Source organism: Brassica rapa, chromosome A02 (assembly GCF_000309985.2).
Source record: "Brassica rapa cultivar Chiifu-401-42 chromosome A02, CAAS_Brap_v3.01, whole genome shotgun sequence".
NCBI lineage: Eukaryota > Viridiplantae > Streptophyta > Magnoliopsida > Brassicales > Brassicaceae > Brassica > Brassica rapa.
The window spans coordinates 8,560,301-8,576,298 of record NC_024796.2 but is presented as its reverse complement, the minus strand read 5'-3'; the positions used below and the strand labels follow the sequence as shown (position 1 = coordinate 8,576,298).

The following is a 15,998-nucleotide window of genomic DNA, read 5'->3' as shown; positions in this document are numbered from 1 at the left end:
AGAAAAACATTAAATTGTTTTTTGGGATACAACCATAAGAGAGAAAATGTGTAACTTTTCCTTATATAATAAGACAAAGATAAAATTAGGTTACATATTTTTTGTCCAGAAGACTTCAATTCGTCCAAGAAGTCTTCTAATGCATTTTATGCTAGAAGACTTTCCAAAAAGTCTTATAAACCCTAAAATCAAATAACTAATTAATTAACAACACACTTCATTAAACATAAGATGAACTTATAAAGTGTTTGTATATACAAAACTAAACACATATATGTCCAATTGAATTTTCTTTTAAAAATTAAGATTCTAAAATATAACCCTAAAATAGAAACAATACTATAACATATGTTACAAAACCCTAAACCAAAGACATTCATGACTTACAACATATATTCATTCATTTATGTTGAAAACAATTGAATTTCAGTAAATCTAAATTTACATCATTTTAGAAATGTTTATAATGATAAGATTTCAATTTTTCCCTCACAGAAATATTTTTTTATAAATTTATAAATTATTTTTAAAATTTACTACGTGACTTCTTGTGCAATATTTTAACGAAATACCACATAAGACTTTTTGGAAAGTTTTCCCACATAGGACTTCAAAAACCACATAAGACTACTTGACAAGTTTATATTCATAAAAATGCATACATAGTTTTTGTTTGGTCGTCATAAAGAGCTGGTTGCAATTTTATTAGTTTTTAGATTATTTTTGCATTTGATTAAATTTAAGGTATAATTCTGCAGTTAAAATCAAGTTTAGGTTATAATTGGCAATTTCCCTTTATAACAAGGATATATTGTTAGAATTTAAATTTATGAGTTTTTCTTGGGTTCACCCCTATGGTGAACCTCCAACCAATAGTATTTTGTTATTTCATATTCAATATTTATTTTAATTTTTTCTGTCAAATTATATTATGTTTAAAAAAAAGATACAATTTAATAAAAAATAGTAGTAGTTGCAAAAATAATAATTAAAAAGTCATAGCTTCCCGGAAACATTCTCTGTAATCTTTCGTGCCGGATATTTATACATGAGTAGGATATTTCCGGTTAAAGAAACTATACAGAACATGATATATGAGTATATGACCCTCTAGTTACTCATATAGGTGATACTTTTTATATATTTGGTAGATTATACATGGCTGTTAACAAGTGTCCCTTAATGTAATTTGTTGTTGGCTAGATCAACAATTCCTCTCGTCTGGAGCTTCCATATTGTCAACCCATCACTAGCCACCGTCCCAACGAATCTGTTACCTCTGAGCAGAACACTTTCCAAAGTATTACACAACTGATCCATGCAGGTTCCAACAAGTACCTATCTCCTCTGCACACGCTCCTTAGTATCGCTTTAGCGCACCTCTCTGCTGATTCCACTGGCAATAAGCTTATTTGTACCTGCTTCATATGATATAACAATGTTAATGTTGAAACTAAACTCCATCGTTTAATTTATATTTTCTCGTTATTCTTCATGCATGTATAGGAAATATGTATATATATTTGAAAGAGTAGATGAACAAAACTCTTGGGTAAATATTAAAAAAAACAAAAATATAAAATTGCAGGTATACCTTGAATGATAAGTTCTCGTACATTTTGGGTGCAACTGGTAACTATCGTATAAACATTAAATATTGATAGAAAAATAATGAGTAATGAAAAACTTTTGGAAATGATTAAGAATGATGATTCTTTATCAAAATAAGGAAAAAAATTGTTCTACAATTCTCTAAAAAAAACGAGAAAGAATGAAAAAGAAAACTATTCTTCATGAATAGTAAATTTTTTAAGGAATGTTAAGAAAAGCAGTGTTCTTTTTCTTTCTCTTGGTTATCATTCAAAGCCTTTTTGTTCATCCTACTATTCTCCATACTGAGTTGGACTTTTATATTACAACTATAAAAGTAGATCATAAATTAAGCCAGAAATGCTTACATCTCTGAGCTCTTTGTCCACTATGAATTGTCCGTTCTTTGTCATGAACTTGCCTTGGGTCATTTCTGAGTCAACTACCCCAGGTGCTGCTATTGTAACCCCGACCTTTGATCCAAACTCAGATCTTAGAGTTTCGTAAAACGCGATCACAGCAGCTTTACTCGCCTGAATCCATCAAGAGAATATCAAGGATATCAGATGAGTGTGTAAGATCAAAAGGTTAACATGCAAGTACGAAAAGGCAAATGGATAGAAAAGTGTTACACAATAAAAGCTCAATCTGGGTGAAGCGATGTATCCACATCCAGAAGCAATCACCACAATCTTTCCTCTAGACTTCTTTAAGTACGAAGAAGCAAAGAAGGTGCAATACACAGATCCCCAAAAGTTTATGTCCTGTGGGGAAAAAAAAAAAGAAAAAGAAACAATTACAAAGATTAGTAGAAGACATATTTTCTTTACATAGATCTTTGGTCTGAGTAAATTTACCATAGCTGGCATAGCCTTGGAAAGATCGTCGATGTCTTCAAACAAATAGAGTGGAGCAACTCCTGCATTTGTAACTAGATGATCCACTGCCAAAAAAGAAAGAAATAAAAATCCACAATCAGTACTAGTTTACTACAGATTTTTATATTTGTAGTATATATGAATAATAGTTTTTGAAGTTTCCGAATTACAACTTGTTAAATGTTTTTATGTAAAGTTTAAACAAAATGTCAAAAACAAATAGTATATTTATTTTAATTGGTTTTGGCGTTTATATTGTAACTCAAATGATTTATAAAAGTACTAGCTCTAGATTACTTATAGTAAAACGCAAACAAACCATCTAGAATATAATCAGGATTGTTGACATACATCGGCCAAAATGAAGAACCGTGGCTTGGATAAAACGTTTGCAGTCGTGGAGTTTAGAAACATCGGCGACCATGGGGATGACTTCAGGGGACCCATAGAGCTCAGCGAGAGCCGCCACGTGGAAGAGAGGTTCGTCTCTTATATCAACAAGTGCTAAGTACGCACCTTTCTTCCCGTACTCATATGCTAAAGCCTATACAATAACAATACACACTATCACATCCACATCTATTTAACCTTGATTAATCATCAAACATTAAATATTGGTTCCTAAACTTGCCTCGCCTATGCCAGAAGCTGCGCCGGTGATTAGAACCACTTTTCCGGCGACATTTTCCGATAAAACATTCCGCCAGATGGAGACGGCGGACTTCAGCCTCTGGTAAATTGGGTAGAAGACAAAAAGTCCGTACAAGGCTAAAGGAGGAAACACGAAGTTGATGATCCTGTTGACTGAATCCATGCATGGAGGACTCTGCTTCACTATTGGTTTTTCTTTGTTCTCTCCGCCTTCTTTGTTTTTTCTTTTGTTAGTCGTCTATTTTAAGGCAAGCTCTAGTGGCAATGTGGCAAACCTACAAGCTGAGGTGCCAACATGTGTTTCTGCAGCCTATTTGAGAAGCATAATAATTTGTTACAACAAAACTCACACATATAAACTCACAGTCTAGAAGGGTGCTTCAAGAAAAAAAAAACAACGAAAGCAAAGCTGATAAAAATCTTGAACAAAATTGTAAAAGAAAATGTTAAAGTGGTGATGAGGCTATTCAAAGTGTTTTTGCTTTCATTGATGATGTTATTCACTCATACTTTCATCATATATCTGTAATCTAACACTATTAAAAGGGGGATATGAGAGTCCCTGAACCTGTCCACGTCAGATTTTATAATTAGCCAATGGGAAGTAGTTATTTTGTCATGTAATCCACCTGTTGTGTTCGGCAATTGGGCTCCGAATTTTGATATTTTTGGGCCTGATCTTTAATTTATCTCGGCCTGTTATAAGATGTAAGGCGTACTCCTGATATTCTCTCGATCTCCGAATTTGACTTCCGTCGCCTCTTCCTCTTCTTCGATTATCGTCTCTGCATATCGGTTTCATCCAATTACTTCACCATTACTCCCCTAATCAATCATTTTTCCATCTCATTCAATGGATTCTTTTCATCTTCCTCATCATTCCTATTCCTATAAAACTCCTTTTCTTAGATTTTCTTTCAAGTACGATTGATAAAACTCACACAAAATTTCACTCACATATTGCTTCCAATGGAACCTAAAGGCAACCCTAACGTCCCCGGCGACCGCAAGATCAACAAAAAGACCGCCGCCTCCTCCGCGACTGTGAAACCAAACAGCAAGTCCCCTGCCTCTTCTCCGATTGTTTCATCTGCCCTTTCGATGAAATCAAAAGCCGAAACCGCTCTCATTCATGAAGAGCAGGGGTCGTATAGACCTCCCATTCATGCCGAAAACCCGAATGTGTTTAAAGCTTCTAACGGACATGAGAGATACAATAGGTCTACACGTCAAGTTGCTTCTACATTGGGTTACATTCTTCAGATTCTTTTTCAAGTAAGTGCCAAATGTGCTTAAGTTACTCGGTGTTAGGTTTCTCTCTGTCTCTCTGAACATGTGTTTTTGGGGTTTGTAGACTTGTGCAGGAGCTGTATTGCTTACAGATGGTGTGTTTTGGTTCATTATCTACCCTTTTCTCACTTCCAAAGAATTCAATCTAGATTTTGTAAGTTTTAACACACATTTTGTCATTTGTCTCTGATATGTTTAACTCTAACCAAACATTTTTTTACGACAGTTCATTGTAATAAAGCATTCAGTCAAGCTGTTTTCCTCCTCGGTGAAACATTCTTGAACTCTTTGGTTAGTATATGTATCCTTTCCTTATTCAAAGATAATAACATGATGATGGTTATAGTGTTGATGACATTGATGATGATTTCTTTGTTTACGCAGTGGTTCCCATTGTTTAGGATTTCATACTTTGTGTTATGGACCGGTGTATTCGTTATACTCCAATGGATTGTTCATGCTTGTGTCTCCTTCTGGTAACACTCATGGTTCTATCCTTCTTTACATGATTCTGTAAATAGATTAAGTATAACAAATGTGGCATCTATTTGTCCAGGTGGCCATACCCTTTCTTGGATTTGTCATCATCCTACGCCCCTTTACGTTAACGTTACTCAAACTCATCTCCCCTAACTTATATCGATTATAACAAAATTTTTAATTGATGTTGTAGGTATGCTGCTGTTGGGTTGATGCACGTACCGTGCTTTGGAGTCTTTGCTTTGATCGTGAAATTGAAGTACATGTGGTTCTCTAAATGTTTCTCAGAAGAACCATAGCTACGAATAGTATATATAATCGAATGGTTGATTATATTCTTGAACAGAGTTCAAAGAAAGCTTATACAGAGAGATTCATGTACATATACATGTTCTCTCCTGCCTTCTGTATCAATTTGTTTTTTGTAAATGACTTAGAAAGCCACTATGATTATTGTTGTGGAGAGTAGTGAAAACTACTATGATAGCCTGATGAACAGTGTCATTTTCTTTCTAGCATATCTCCATCATAGATAAAATTCTCTTAATTTTACCAGAAATGTAATAATAGTGGACAGCATTTGAAAAGAAGGAGACACCATAAGTTCTTTCTCTTAATTAATTATGATTTCTTAAGAATAAAATAGAGATTTATATAGATCAGTTTCAGTGATTGAGAAATGGTGTGGTGAAGCAGTGGAGTTGCAAACTAACAACTGATACGGTGACTATCTTTTTTTTTATAATCAAGTAATAAGAACCGGACCGGCTGATAAGATTAAGAATGGTGATAAAAACCAACAAGTTCGGTTTGAGAACTGGTCCAGTTTGATATTAAACTCTGATTTATTTTTTTCAAATTCAAGTTAAAATTGCAAATTAGAAAAAAAAAATTCATTAGAAACCTATATTATTTTAATATCTATTTGAATAAATTAGGTTTCCATTATATTTTTATATTATTTTTGAAGTGTTCTTTTTATTTGCATATCATTTTAGCTTCTAACAATGATAAAATGTCTTATAAAAATAATTATATATATATATACTTAATTTAAGATTAAATTAAATTTACAACCCAGTTTGACCGGTGCAACCATTGACCTAACTGCAATGGCAAGTCAATGTTCGGTTTGGTTTTCAAAACATTGATGGCGAGAATAAAATATCTTCCCGTTTATAATAAATAAAATAAATAAACATTATTGATAACAACAAAATATATACAATCTTAAATTTATATAATATCATTTTAAATTTAAATAAAAGTCAGTTCATTGTCTATACTTAACTTTTCAGATTTTGAGAGTGATTATTTTCTACCAACATTTTGAAGATAGAAAATATAAAACTACAGATGAAAATATTACAATAATTATTATGTAAGTTATTTATATCAAAAATAAAATGAGGGTTTTTGTAAAAAAAAATTAGAAAAACTATATTTTGTAAAAAAATTGTTCATTATTAGTATTACATATGAAAATTTTACATGCATTAACTACAATGATTTTTTCAATCATTATCTTTTCTAATTAATTTAGCATTCCATTTCTTCTGGATTTTAACTAAAATTTTATTATACAATATAAAATACATATAAGTAAAATGATTGGAAATTTGTTTAATAGACTAGCCGCGCGTAGCGCGGCAAAAAGATCTAGTATCATATAAAGAGAGTTCACTCTTATTATCAAAAGCAAGCTAATGTAATATATTTCTTTCCCTAGAAACACCCTAGACATAAATCAATCTTCAATTGGTAGTGATGCAATTCAAAATCAAGCTACTAAAATTGAAAAGTTTCTAGAAAGAGAGATTCGTTTATATTACCTTATAAAAAGAAACTTTTTGAAAAAATATATTATGCAAATCCATTGCATTCAATATAAGTACATACAAAACATTTGCTAAAAGTTTAGAAGATATTTGTTAACTCTACTTAAATTTTAAGAATCTCTCAGCTCTTAAAATTATTAAATTCCATTCAAATTCTTGTTCCAATAACCCCCCTTAATTGCAAAACAAAATCCAAAATCATCTTCTTCTTTTTGCCAACTCTACCTACGGGCTTCGAATAAAAGAGGGTAAAACTCATTCCAATGAAGAGAATGATAAACGTCCAGGAGAGGATATAAAATATGTATACAAAATATATATGTTTCTACAATCCATATAAATGAAAACATGCTATGTATATAGTAACAGAAAAAGGCAAAAAGAATACATAAAGATGAAATAATATAGTCATGGTTCTTATAACTAGTAAAATATTTTGTGACACTTTTATCATCAAACGAGCAAGATCATCATACTAGCAAACACAAAAATGGATGACTACACAATAATTCGAGATCATTAGAGTTTTTTTTTATCAAAAGAATATGTAAACGTTGTAAAAAAAATGTAACCAGTTTTTTTATTACTTATTTAGTTGAAAACAATGAAACTTCCTACGAAATTTCCACATTATACAAAACAACCAATGCGTCTAATGCATACTAATACAACCAATGAGCTGATAGTGCAAAACTTCTTTCTCCTTTTTCTCTCACCAGAAAAACCAGAGCGAAGTCCTGTAGAGAATTCCTGGAGACCGAAAGCTCTAGATGTCAAGACCTTCTCTCGCGTGATCTCTCTCTTCTCTCTCTCCCCGCACCATCACTTCTCTCTCCTCGCTGCGAGCCCGAGTCGCATGTCCTCTCTTCCGGTCGCCGTTGGTGAGCAGACACTGAGCCCAAGTGGTTATTGTTGTTCTTACATGCCCCTTGTTCCCTTATCTCAGATCTGTTCAGATGTACTTTCAGGTGAAGGTGATTCAAACCCTCTTAGCTTCTTATGTTCTTGTATCCTTTTGAGTGAGGAATTAGGATTGATTATCTCTGACAGGTTGATAGATCATAACGGATGCTAGGATGGTAGCTGGATGAATCATGTTGCATAAGAACGTCCATATTGTTAAAGGACCAAATGGACTGACTTGTGTTGATGCGATTGATTGGTTGTTTGTATGGATTGATTGAATGAATGGTTGCTACGTTTTCTTGATTGATGGTATAATGAGATAAGTTGTTAAAAAATAGTTAACGAGTAGGTTAATAGATAACTTGTTATCTGAACTTGATAGATGAATACTAAGAATATGCGTACCATATGCAAGTTGAATTGAGTGTGACACAGAGAACGGGTGCTGTCTGGAAATAAAAGAATGTGATTAAAGAAAGAAAATGAGAAAGAAAATGAATTCGTAAGACACCGAGCACGGTGAGGTCTTGACAGGAAACGCAGTCTGCAGCGGTAGCGCGGTAGAATTAGCGACGCCAGTTATAAGATCGAGTCACACCGAATCTTGCTGGGAAGTGATCAGCCTACACAGGGTGGACCGCATCCTGCTTTGGATGGTGAGCATATAGGGAGCATGATCACATAGGTATCGTGTGATGGGGGATCCGTATTTGACCCCTTGAGCGTGCGGTAGGTTCTAGAGTTCTAGGTTGTTTGGAGTCGTAATTATATAACTATATGTGTGGTGATGACTGAGTTCATTACATTGTTTGATTGCACTGAAATGTTGATTGTTAGTGGTTACTCAATACTCATTTTGAATTGTGCAGTACAGAGGTTCATGCAGGGAAGTTGGTCTAACACACGGGATCTTTGGGACCAGTAACAAAACACGGGAAATGTCAGGTGTTTTATGTTTATATATGTGTCCTTAACCCCCGTTCTGTAACCCTGGGTTAATGTTGGGAGGAGGCGGGTGTTACAGGGTGTATGTTGCATACATTAATATTTCAGTTCTGAATTATTATGTAAGGTAAAATGAGAGAAAATTATATACCTTAAATATTAGCAAACCTGATTACTCTGATTGCTCAGTTTCGTAAGTAAAGGCAAAGAAGATTCTTCTAAAAAAAAGATAAAGATACGTTGAAGCCAATATAATAAGTTTGTCATCACAGTTATCTGCAAATTCAGGAGAGGCTGCTAACTGTGAGTCAAAAGTGACAACAAGAATGCATATGCACTTAGGTAAGAACCAACTATGCATTTGCCTAAATAAATCACTAATTACCAAATTTAGGAAATAAATTGCAACTACCGATCAACCCCATCACACAATCTCAACCCTTTAATAATCTCGCCGCCTTCTCTAATTCCTAAATATTATCTTCCAGTCACGTCCTCCCAATCAATTGGCTCTCTTCTCTCCTCTTCTCTTTTCCCTTATTGTTTGTCTAGATTCTTCGTCTGCCACCAACCCGCCGCCGTATGATCTCTTTGGTGGTGGCGATTACACCATATATTTGTTAGTTTTATTGTTATGGGCTGCAATGGCTCAAGGCTAGGAGGTGCGGCAGCTGCGAGAACAGATGAGGGCGGCGTTGTACCACTTCCCGCGGGAATACGTCCGCTTCTCCGGCGAAGATTAGAGGAGATGAAGAAACGGAGCCATGCAAGCGTCTTGAAAGGAAACCAGACGTTGTCCAAGAAGGAGCTTCTAAGGCACGGCTCCTCTGAGGTCGACGACGGAGAAGAGATGGAGGAGAAACACGACAGCTTGAAGTTGTCGGCTAAGGTTGCTCCTGTGCCTGATCATCACGTGGAAGAGAAGAAAGAGGTTATTTATGAAAAGATTTCGTCGAGAGATGGTGTTAAAGAAGTGAAGAAAGAGGAGGAAATTGTGAAGAAACAAGATGAAGACAATCATCATCATGGTGTCGTTGATGATGTAGCCATGAATGTTAACAAAGAGGGAGATAATGGTTCTAACCATAATGAGCATGACAAGGTCATCAATGATAAGAAGGATGAAGATGATAGTGTTGATCATGATGAAGGGAGGATGAGCAACTTTGATGAGAGGATGATATGTCCTGGATCTCCAAGCTTTAGGGTTTATTGCATCGATGTTACTTCTGATGATGATGAAGAAGAAGGTAAATCTTACGTTCTTAATTAATGCTATTTCAAGTATTCGTACCAAATAAAAATATAAAGAAGAAGAAATTTCTACTCTTTATATATGTGGGTTAACTATGGATGCATGCACGTTACACGAATGTATATGATTGCTAGGAGTATATTTCTATTTGGAATGCTATTTTTTTCATAATTGTATGGATATTGCCTAGTTTGTCTCAGATACGTTTAGTTTGCTCTATCATGCCAAACTGTATGGATATTACGTACTTTCTTGTCTTATATACGTTTAGTTTGCTCTAGAGTTCAAAACCGATTATTGAAACAAATTATACTTTTCTTGTACAGAAAAAGATGCTGAAGACACGAGAAAGTCGATGGAATCCGAAAGCGTCCTCATAGAATCAAAAGAGGTAAGAATTTCTCTTTATAACAATTTAAGTAACTTAACAATGAATTTAAAAAGTGAATCATATATCTATCTACATCATTCTTTTTAACTATGGATGTTTGCATTCGAATGACTACTATACACAATAGGATGAAAGCATCGTTAAAAAGGAGAAAAGAGAAAGAAAAGGAAAGAGATTCGGAATAGCATTGCCAAGGAAGTATTTGGCTAATGTGACTGCAGGATGCATGGGCAACCACACTCATGCTCGTCTGATGCAAGAGAAATCGAGCCAGTGATCTAAATATGTTTGCCATCTTTGAATTGATTTGGTCAAGGAAGAACGGTGTGTTGTACGTACGGACGATGCATAATCAAAAGACACCCCATCATGTAATCTGTTAATTAGACCTTTGATTTATTTTGAGGGACTCTTGTTTCAGAATTAGTACAATCTCTTCTTCATCTTTGCTTTCTCTGAGAATAAGTTAGTGTTTGACAAATTTTACTTCTTTTTCACGTGGACAGATTAAGTAATTGAACTTGTGCAATTAAAAAATGGGAGAACTAGCAAAATAAGTCATTCTCAACTTTATTTGTCAGAACTTTTGATCTTTTAGACCATTTTGGAACATGTTTTACCAATTTGTAACATAAAAATAGTAATTTAAGTTTCTAAGGTTTCTTGCAGATTATAAAATGAAAAAGGTTAACATAAGTTTCAGAGTGTTGCATGAAGAACCGTTTGTTGTGTTGGTGTGCTCCAAAGATGTCCATCATGGATATTGTACATGCATAACTGTATGTTTATCTGAATGTTACAGAAAGAGTTTCATCTTGAAATTGTTCGGAAAGATGTTTATCAATATCACATATGTTGCGGGTAGTTTATTATCATTTTGTAACATCAATAGTCAATATTTAAAAAAATTTGATATTTATTTGGTAATTCAATTTTTTTTAACTAGTCTAAGGATTTATTTTTTTGAACAATTAAAGTCTATGGATTAATTGAACTATAGAAATACATGTTTAACTTAGGATTTTTAACGTTAAAATTCTTCAACTAAGTTTTTTCGGATAAAAACCCCCGTGAAAAGAAACTACGACTGGGAATTCTTTAGTTCAGGGGTTTTTGCACGAACTAAGCATAGTTTAGGAGTTTACCATTAAAAAACTAAAAATATATTAAGAAATCCAAAAATATTAAAACATAATAGCTTATCTAAAAATTAGTACTTTAAATTTTTGAAATTAGTATTTTAAAATGTTATGCAAATAGATGAGTTGAAAATGTAAAAAAAAAATAATTATCTAAAAATTGACCGGTAGTAGTGGTTCTTTTGACCGGCACTAGAGATAAAATAACTATCTAGAAATATTGATAACTAACATTTTCAAAATTAGCATTTCAAACAATTATGTAAATCGATGAGATAGATTTATTTTAAAATTCATATGAAATTTGGGAGCTAAAACCTGCAATTATATTTAATATGAATAGAATAAGGTTTAGTCTTACTAGGCGATATTCATTGGTAGTTATGTGACAATGATCCTTCGTTGCCCTATATTTTGGGGGCGAAAAAATGTTGGTGAAGCGAACCACTCTCAAGCAAAGAGGGACCACATGAAAACTAGCTCGTGTTCTCCTGGGGTCGATGGATTCGATGACATTTCGATCACACAAAGGATTATCCGATTAGTGAAGATTGGAAAAGTACAGCAAATCTGCTTTGCTACTTTTGTGATGTAGAATGTCAATTGTCTACGCTTTACCACCTGAGTGAAGGCGAAGTCTATATGGTTGGCACTGCTGCTTCAGTTAAGGTTAGCTTTAATTCCGTTCTTTGGGATTACAGTTTGTTTTAGCTCTATAATTTTTATATATTTTCTGGTTTTTTACATTTTTAATTTAAACATATATAATGTTGATTTTAAAACAAATTCAATCTCATATATTTACAGATTTTTTTTAAAAATGCTAATTTAAACATTTTATTTACTAATTTTAGATAATTTTATATTTTTGAATATTTAGGAATTTTTAGATTTTTAACCCCTCAAAATTTACCGGTCATATTGGTTTTTTTAACTGTTACTGTAGACAAAAGGTTTAATTCATTAACTAAAGTTTATTTGTGGGTTTGTTTGTTAAATATTTAGTTTGAAGGTGTTTATCCAAAACAAATTTAATCGAGGGAGTTTAACAGTAAATCACATCCAACAAAACCCGTAAAAGGTTTTGCTTCTGTACAGAAGTCCGTCACATTTGTAAGAATATTTGGGTATAAAATATTCTCTACCTTTCTCGCTGATTCGTACTTGGTTTTGAGATCCAGAGTCTAACAATGGACCCCAATTTGCTCCCCGAAGTTGATTCCTTACCCGATGGATTCGTCGACACCGAGGAAGCAAACCGAATCACAACAAACAATCCAACAGGTGATGTCTCGATCGAGAAAACAAAGAAGCCCAGGACTTTTCCCGTTCCTTTGTGTGAAGAAGAAACAGATGGTAATGAAGACGACCTAAGTAAGGTCTCGAGCTTAGAGCAGAAAGAACCATCTCAAACATGTGAGAGAGATGTGAAAATGCAAAATTCAAAAATCTTTACGGGACTTCTTTGTAACCACCTAACGTTGCGTCTTTGCTTTTGAGTTTAGCGTCATTACAAGGGTCCTCTCAGAATTCAAACAAGGAAACAGAATCTACTCAGAGTATCGAACTCAGAAAACAAGTTAGTATTTTTTTTTAATATCAAATTGGTAACAGACTCATTTATGTGCTGATACTGAATTTAAGCAGGAGGCAGTTGAGACAGAGCGTAAGACTTCAAAGAACATGTTCAAATCCGAACAAGATTTTCTCGAATTAATGCTCAAGTATCAGCAAGTCGTTTCTGAAAGAGATTCTGGTAAATAGGACAGTCACAATTTGATTGTTTAAATGCTTAGTCACAGATACAATTCTCTAACACCAGCAAGTCATTGTTTTTTTTTTTATTTCTCTACTCTTGTTTGTTGTAGCTATTACTGTCCGTGACAAGCTTGAGTCACTTTGTAGAGAGTTACAACGTCAAAACAAAATGTTGATGGTACACTCTTTTCTTCTTCTTCTTCTTCTTCTTCTATTTTTTACTGTACTTTGTTTGCCTTATAGAGTGTCTTGTCTTGTCTTGTTCCTTTGTATTACAGGAAGAAAGCAAGCGGGTTTCGACTGAGGGACAGAGTTTAAGATCAGATCTGTCCACAAAGTTCCAGGAAGCTATAAAGGTAATTGAACACTTTTTATCTTGTTTGAGTATAAACTATAAAATTTTGAGCGATTTTGCCAAATAGGATAAAAGCATTATGTAAATTCTTCATTTTTTCTTCCTTAGCAGGCAAACCCTAATGCATATATCATTCTTGATCCTTGTTCTATTCCCTTATCAATCTTCTGTGTTACTATATACACGTTGGAGATTTAGACTGATAAACCTATTTTTATCATTGGAAATTAATGGAACTTGCATTTATAAGGGGGGGGAAAGGGTCCATATAAGTTTTCACGTAGATGGATGCCCTGAAACAGACAATGAATCTTTGCTTGTACGGTTTTGCAACGTCAGAGACTTGGAAGAAATCATAATCTGTTGTTCAGTTTCCTTATAAATATTTTAGTTATACTCTCTACCTTTACTAATTCTCTTTGGTTTATAGGATGTGAGCATTAAGTTGGACGCGCAAAGGGATGAAAGCCTCTCACAACTAAAAGAAAATGAAATGTAAGCCGAAAGAACACAATCACCACGTTTTCAATTGTAGATTCATATCATTATGTTGTACATTTTAAGTAAAAGTCATTGTGAAGATGCCTCACTCACATACTTCAAACTATATTCTTACATTTTAGAAACGGTGTTGCTTGTACTAGCTATGCAGCATATTTTTAGAGGCCGTTTTCAATTTCAGTGGCTTTGTTTCTTAATCTCCAGGTTGAGGACGAAGTTGAAGCACCTGGCTGATCAATATATGCTTTCAGAACAACAACATGAGCAAAGAGTATATATATTCTTTCTTCAACCTTTATATTAGCCAACATTATTGGCTTTAATACTAACATCTCATCTCTGAATGAGCAGATGAAGCAGAAAACACTCGAGCTACAGATTTCTGAATTAAAAATCAAACAACACGAGGAGAAAGTAATTCATGAACAATCTCAGTTGAAAGTATATGCAGATCTAGTTTCTCAGCTTTTAACAACTGAGAAAAACTTGCGGGTGCAGCTAACATCTGATGGAGAGAAGTTCCAGCAGTTCCAGGTCTGCTCTCTTCCCCTAAAACAATTTAATATGATTAACTTGCATGCAATATTCATGGTCTTTGCTTTCACAAGATTTGTAATAAATGATACATGATTGATTAATAAATGCAGGATGCATTGGTGAAGAGCAACGAGGTGTTCGAAACATTCAAACAAGAAATCGACAAGGTAAACATGTCTTCATTGTACTTTTAAAAGATGTGCATTGCTGTCTTGTGTTATTTTATCAAACTGATATTTTCTCTCTATTGATGTGTGTTGAGTAGATGTCAAAAGCAATCAAAGAACTGAGGAAAGAAAACGCATTCTTGAAAAGCAAAACGGAGAGATCAGATTTTACTCTCGTAGAACTAGTTGAAGAGGTAAAGAAAAAGTGAAACCGTCTCTTCTCACCATTTTTGAAGGTTTATCAACCAGTAAACATAACTCTTTTGGTTCAACGTTTGAACAGCGTGAGAGATTGAAGAAGCTTTTGGAGAAGACAAAGAACCAGAAAGATAAGCTTGAGTCGCTTTGCAGATTCCTTCAAGCACAAGCAGAAAGAAAGCAAAAACAGTCTTAACAGTAGCCATTCTGCAGCTGCTCAAGCTTGAAAGCACAGAGAGATTGTGATTTAAACTAAGATTTTTTTTTTTTTTGTGGGAGTTTAAACTAATTTAGCAATTTGATCAAAAACTACAATTCACTCAATTAGGACTTTTTGAAAACTCTCTCAGGCACATCGCCCAATATACAGCTACCTACCTTTTAGACATTTATTAAGAGCATCTCTAATGTAAAATTCTAATATATAATAATTTCATAATGGTTTTGAGTTTATTCAAACAGTATTCCAAAAATGGAGTAAAAAATATAGTAATTAACAAAAAAATGAAATAATTACTCTATCTATGAAGTAAAATCAATTTATCATATTATGGAATGAAAAATAGTGAAACTGAAACATTTGATACTTCAAATCTCTTTGCAGTAGGGTTGGAAATGACTTAACTACTGCACAGTTAGTTTTGCCAGGCATTTCCGACAGGAAAAATAAAAATGGGTTGCTTGATCTAGTTGTCAAAAAGTTACAAATCAAGTTGTTCAAAAATTTTAATAGGTGGTCGACCGGCTAATTCAATACTGAAACTTGTAAAGTAGATCTGGAAGATCAAATGAAACTACTTTCTCCTCTAGAAACATCATTATTAAAACTAGATCTATTTTCTGCAGACAAGATTACTCCTTTGAACCTCTACCATAGAAGCACCCAAAAAACTTTAAACTTTCAACACTTGAATTCCTTTCTTGATCGTCGACGAATCCTTAAAAAAAGACAAACCTAAATTAAAGTCCCTAAAAAGAACAATTGAGATTACTTTAGAAGATCTTTTTTTGGAATTAATGATTGATTTTATATTGAAAAATAACGGAAGATTTTTTTATTTTGAACAACAGCGGAAGATTTAACTATGTTATACAGTTATACTGTATTTTTCCTAACTT

General features: G+C 33.6%; 4 protein-coding genes across 8 annotated transcripts; 3 read left to right on the top strand and 1 right to left on the bottom strand.

Annotated features, from left to right (window-relative positions):
* Nucleotides 1-977: 977 nt before the first annotated feature.
* Nucleotides 978-4,218, bottom strand: LOC103852180 (11-beta-hydroxysteroid dehydrogenase-like 6). Of its 2 annotated transcripts, XM_033285484.1 has the most exons (7): nt 4,077-4,218; nt 3,100-4,007; nt 2,820-3,012; nt 2,448-2,533; nt 2,223-2,354; nt 1,959-2,123; nt 978-1,421 (listed from the first exon to the last, which is right to left on the bottom strand). In XM_033285484.1, the coding sequence occupies exons 2-7, from the start codon at nt 3,280-3,282 to the stop codon at nt 1,239-1,241; spliced, it is 942 nt and encodes a 313-aa protein (XP_033141375.1). In that variant the 5' UTR covers nt 3,283-4,007; nt 4,077-4,218; the 3' UTR covers nt 978-1,238. The 2 variants fall into 2 exon arrangements, with proteins under 2 accessions (XP_033141375.1, XP_009127343.1); XM_009129095.3 differs by lacking the exon at nt 4,077-4,218 and having other exon boundaries at nt 978-1,418; nt 3,100-3,613.
* LOC103852281 lies at nt 4,089-5,188 on the top strand. Its single transcript, XM_033285171.1, has 5 exons — nt 4,089-4,394; nt 4,474-4,504; nt 4,636-4,700; nt 4,794-4,885; nt 5,083-5,188. Exons 1-5 carry the CDS (start codon nt 4,089-4,091, stop codon nt 5,186-5,188), a joined length of 600 nt encoding a protein of 199 aa, XP_033141062.1.
* Nucleotides 5,189-7,420: 2,232 nt separating this feature from the next.
* LOC103852178 lies at nt 7,421-10,667 on the top strand. 4 transcript variants are annotated; one of them, XM_009129090.3, is made up of 4 exons: nt 7,421-7,695; nt 8,508-9,828; nt 10,160-10,224; nt 10,352-10,667. In XM_009129090.3, the coding sequence occupies exons 2-4, from the start codon at nt 9,213-9,215 to the stop codon at nt 10,499-10,501; spliced, it is 831 nt and encodes a 276-aa protein (XP_009127338.1). In that variant the 5' UTR covers nt 7,421-7,695; nt 8,508-9,212; the 3' UTR covers nt 10,502-10,667. The 4 variants fall into 4 exon arrangements, with proteins under 4 accessions (XP_009127338.1, XP_009127336.1, XP_033141376.1 ...); XM_009129088.3 differs by having other exon boundaries at nt 7,443-7,695; nt 8,503-9,828; XM_033285485.1 differs by having other exon boundaries at nt 7,448-7,695; nt 7,778-9,828.
* Nucleotides 10,668-10,947: 280 nt separating this feature from the next.
* Nucleotides 10,948-15,318, top strand: LOC103852177 (alpha-taxilin). The gene is made up of 11 exons (XM_009129087.3): nt 10,948-12,779; nt 12,869-12,942; nt 13,011-13,119; nt 13,232-13,299; nt 13,400-13,477; nt 13,907-13,971; nt 14,182-14,248; nt 14,329-14,511; nt 14,625-14,681; nt 14,780-14,875; nt 14,965-15,318. The coding sequence occupies exons 1-11, from the start codon at nt 12,554-12,556 to the stop codon at nt 15,073-15,075; spliced, it is 1,134 nt and encodes a 377-aa protein (XP_009127335.2). The 5' UTR covers nt 10,948-12,553; the 3' UTR covers nt 15,076-15,318.
* Nucleotides 15,319-15,998: the final 680 nt, after the last annotated feature.

Bases quoted from the DNA above. Each gene is read 5' to 3' on its own strand.
- LOC103852180 (XM_033285484.1), bottom strand. From the start codon at position 3,282: ATGGATTCAGTCAACAGGATCATCAACTTCGTGTTTCCTCCTTTAGCC. The intron at 3,013-3,099 runs GCAAGTTTAGGA...GTTATTGTATAG, and splicing joins CAGCTTCTGGCATAGGCGAG to GCTTTAGCATATGAGTACGG. The intron at 1,422-1,958 runs GTAAGCATTTCT...TATCATATGAAG, and splicing joins TGGACAAAGAGCTCAGAGAT to CAGGTACAAATAAGCTTATT.
- LOC103852281 (XM_033285171.1), top strand. From the start codon at position 4,089: ATGGAACCTAAAGGCAACCCTAACGTCCCCGGCGACCGCAAGATCAAC. The intron at 4,505-4,635 runs GTGTGTTTTGGT...TTTTTACGACAG, and splicing joins AGCTGTATTGCTTACAGATG to TTCATTGTAATAAAGCATTC. The intron at 4,886-5,082 runs GTAACACTCATG...TTGATGTTGTAG, and splicing joins CATGCTTGTGTCTCCTTCTG to GTATGCTGCTGTTGGGTTGA.
- LOC103852178 (XM_009129090.3), top strand. From the start codon at position 9,213: ATGGGCTGCAATGGCTCAAGGCTAGGAGGTGCGGCAGCTGCGAGAACA. The intron at 9,829-10,159 runs GTAAATCTTACG...TTTCTTGTACAG, and splicing joins TGATGATGATGAAGAAGAAG to AAAAAGATGCTGAAGACACG. The intron at 10,225-10,351 runs GTAAGAATTTCT...TATACACAATAG, and splicing joins TCCTCATAGAATCAAAAGAG to GATGAAAGCATCGTTAAAAA.
- LOC103852177 (XM_009129087.3), top strand. From the start codon at position 12,554: ATGGACCCCAATTTGCTCCCCGAAGTTGATTCCTTACCCGATGGATTC. The intron at 13,120-13,231 runs GTAAATAGGACA...TGTTTGTTGTAG, and splicing joins CGTTTCTGAAAGAGATTCTG to CTATTACTGTCCGTGACAAG. The intron at 13,478-13,906 runs GTAATTGAACAC...TTTGGTTTATAG, and splicing joins AGTTCCAGGAAGCTATAAAG to GATGTGAGCATTAAGTTGGA.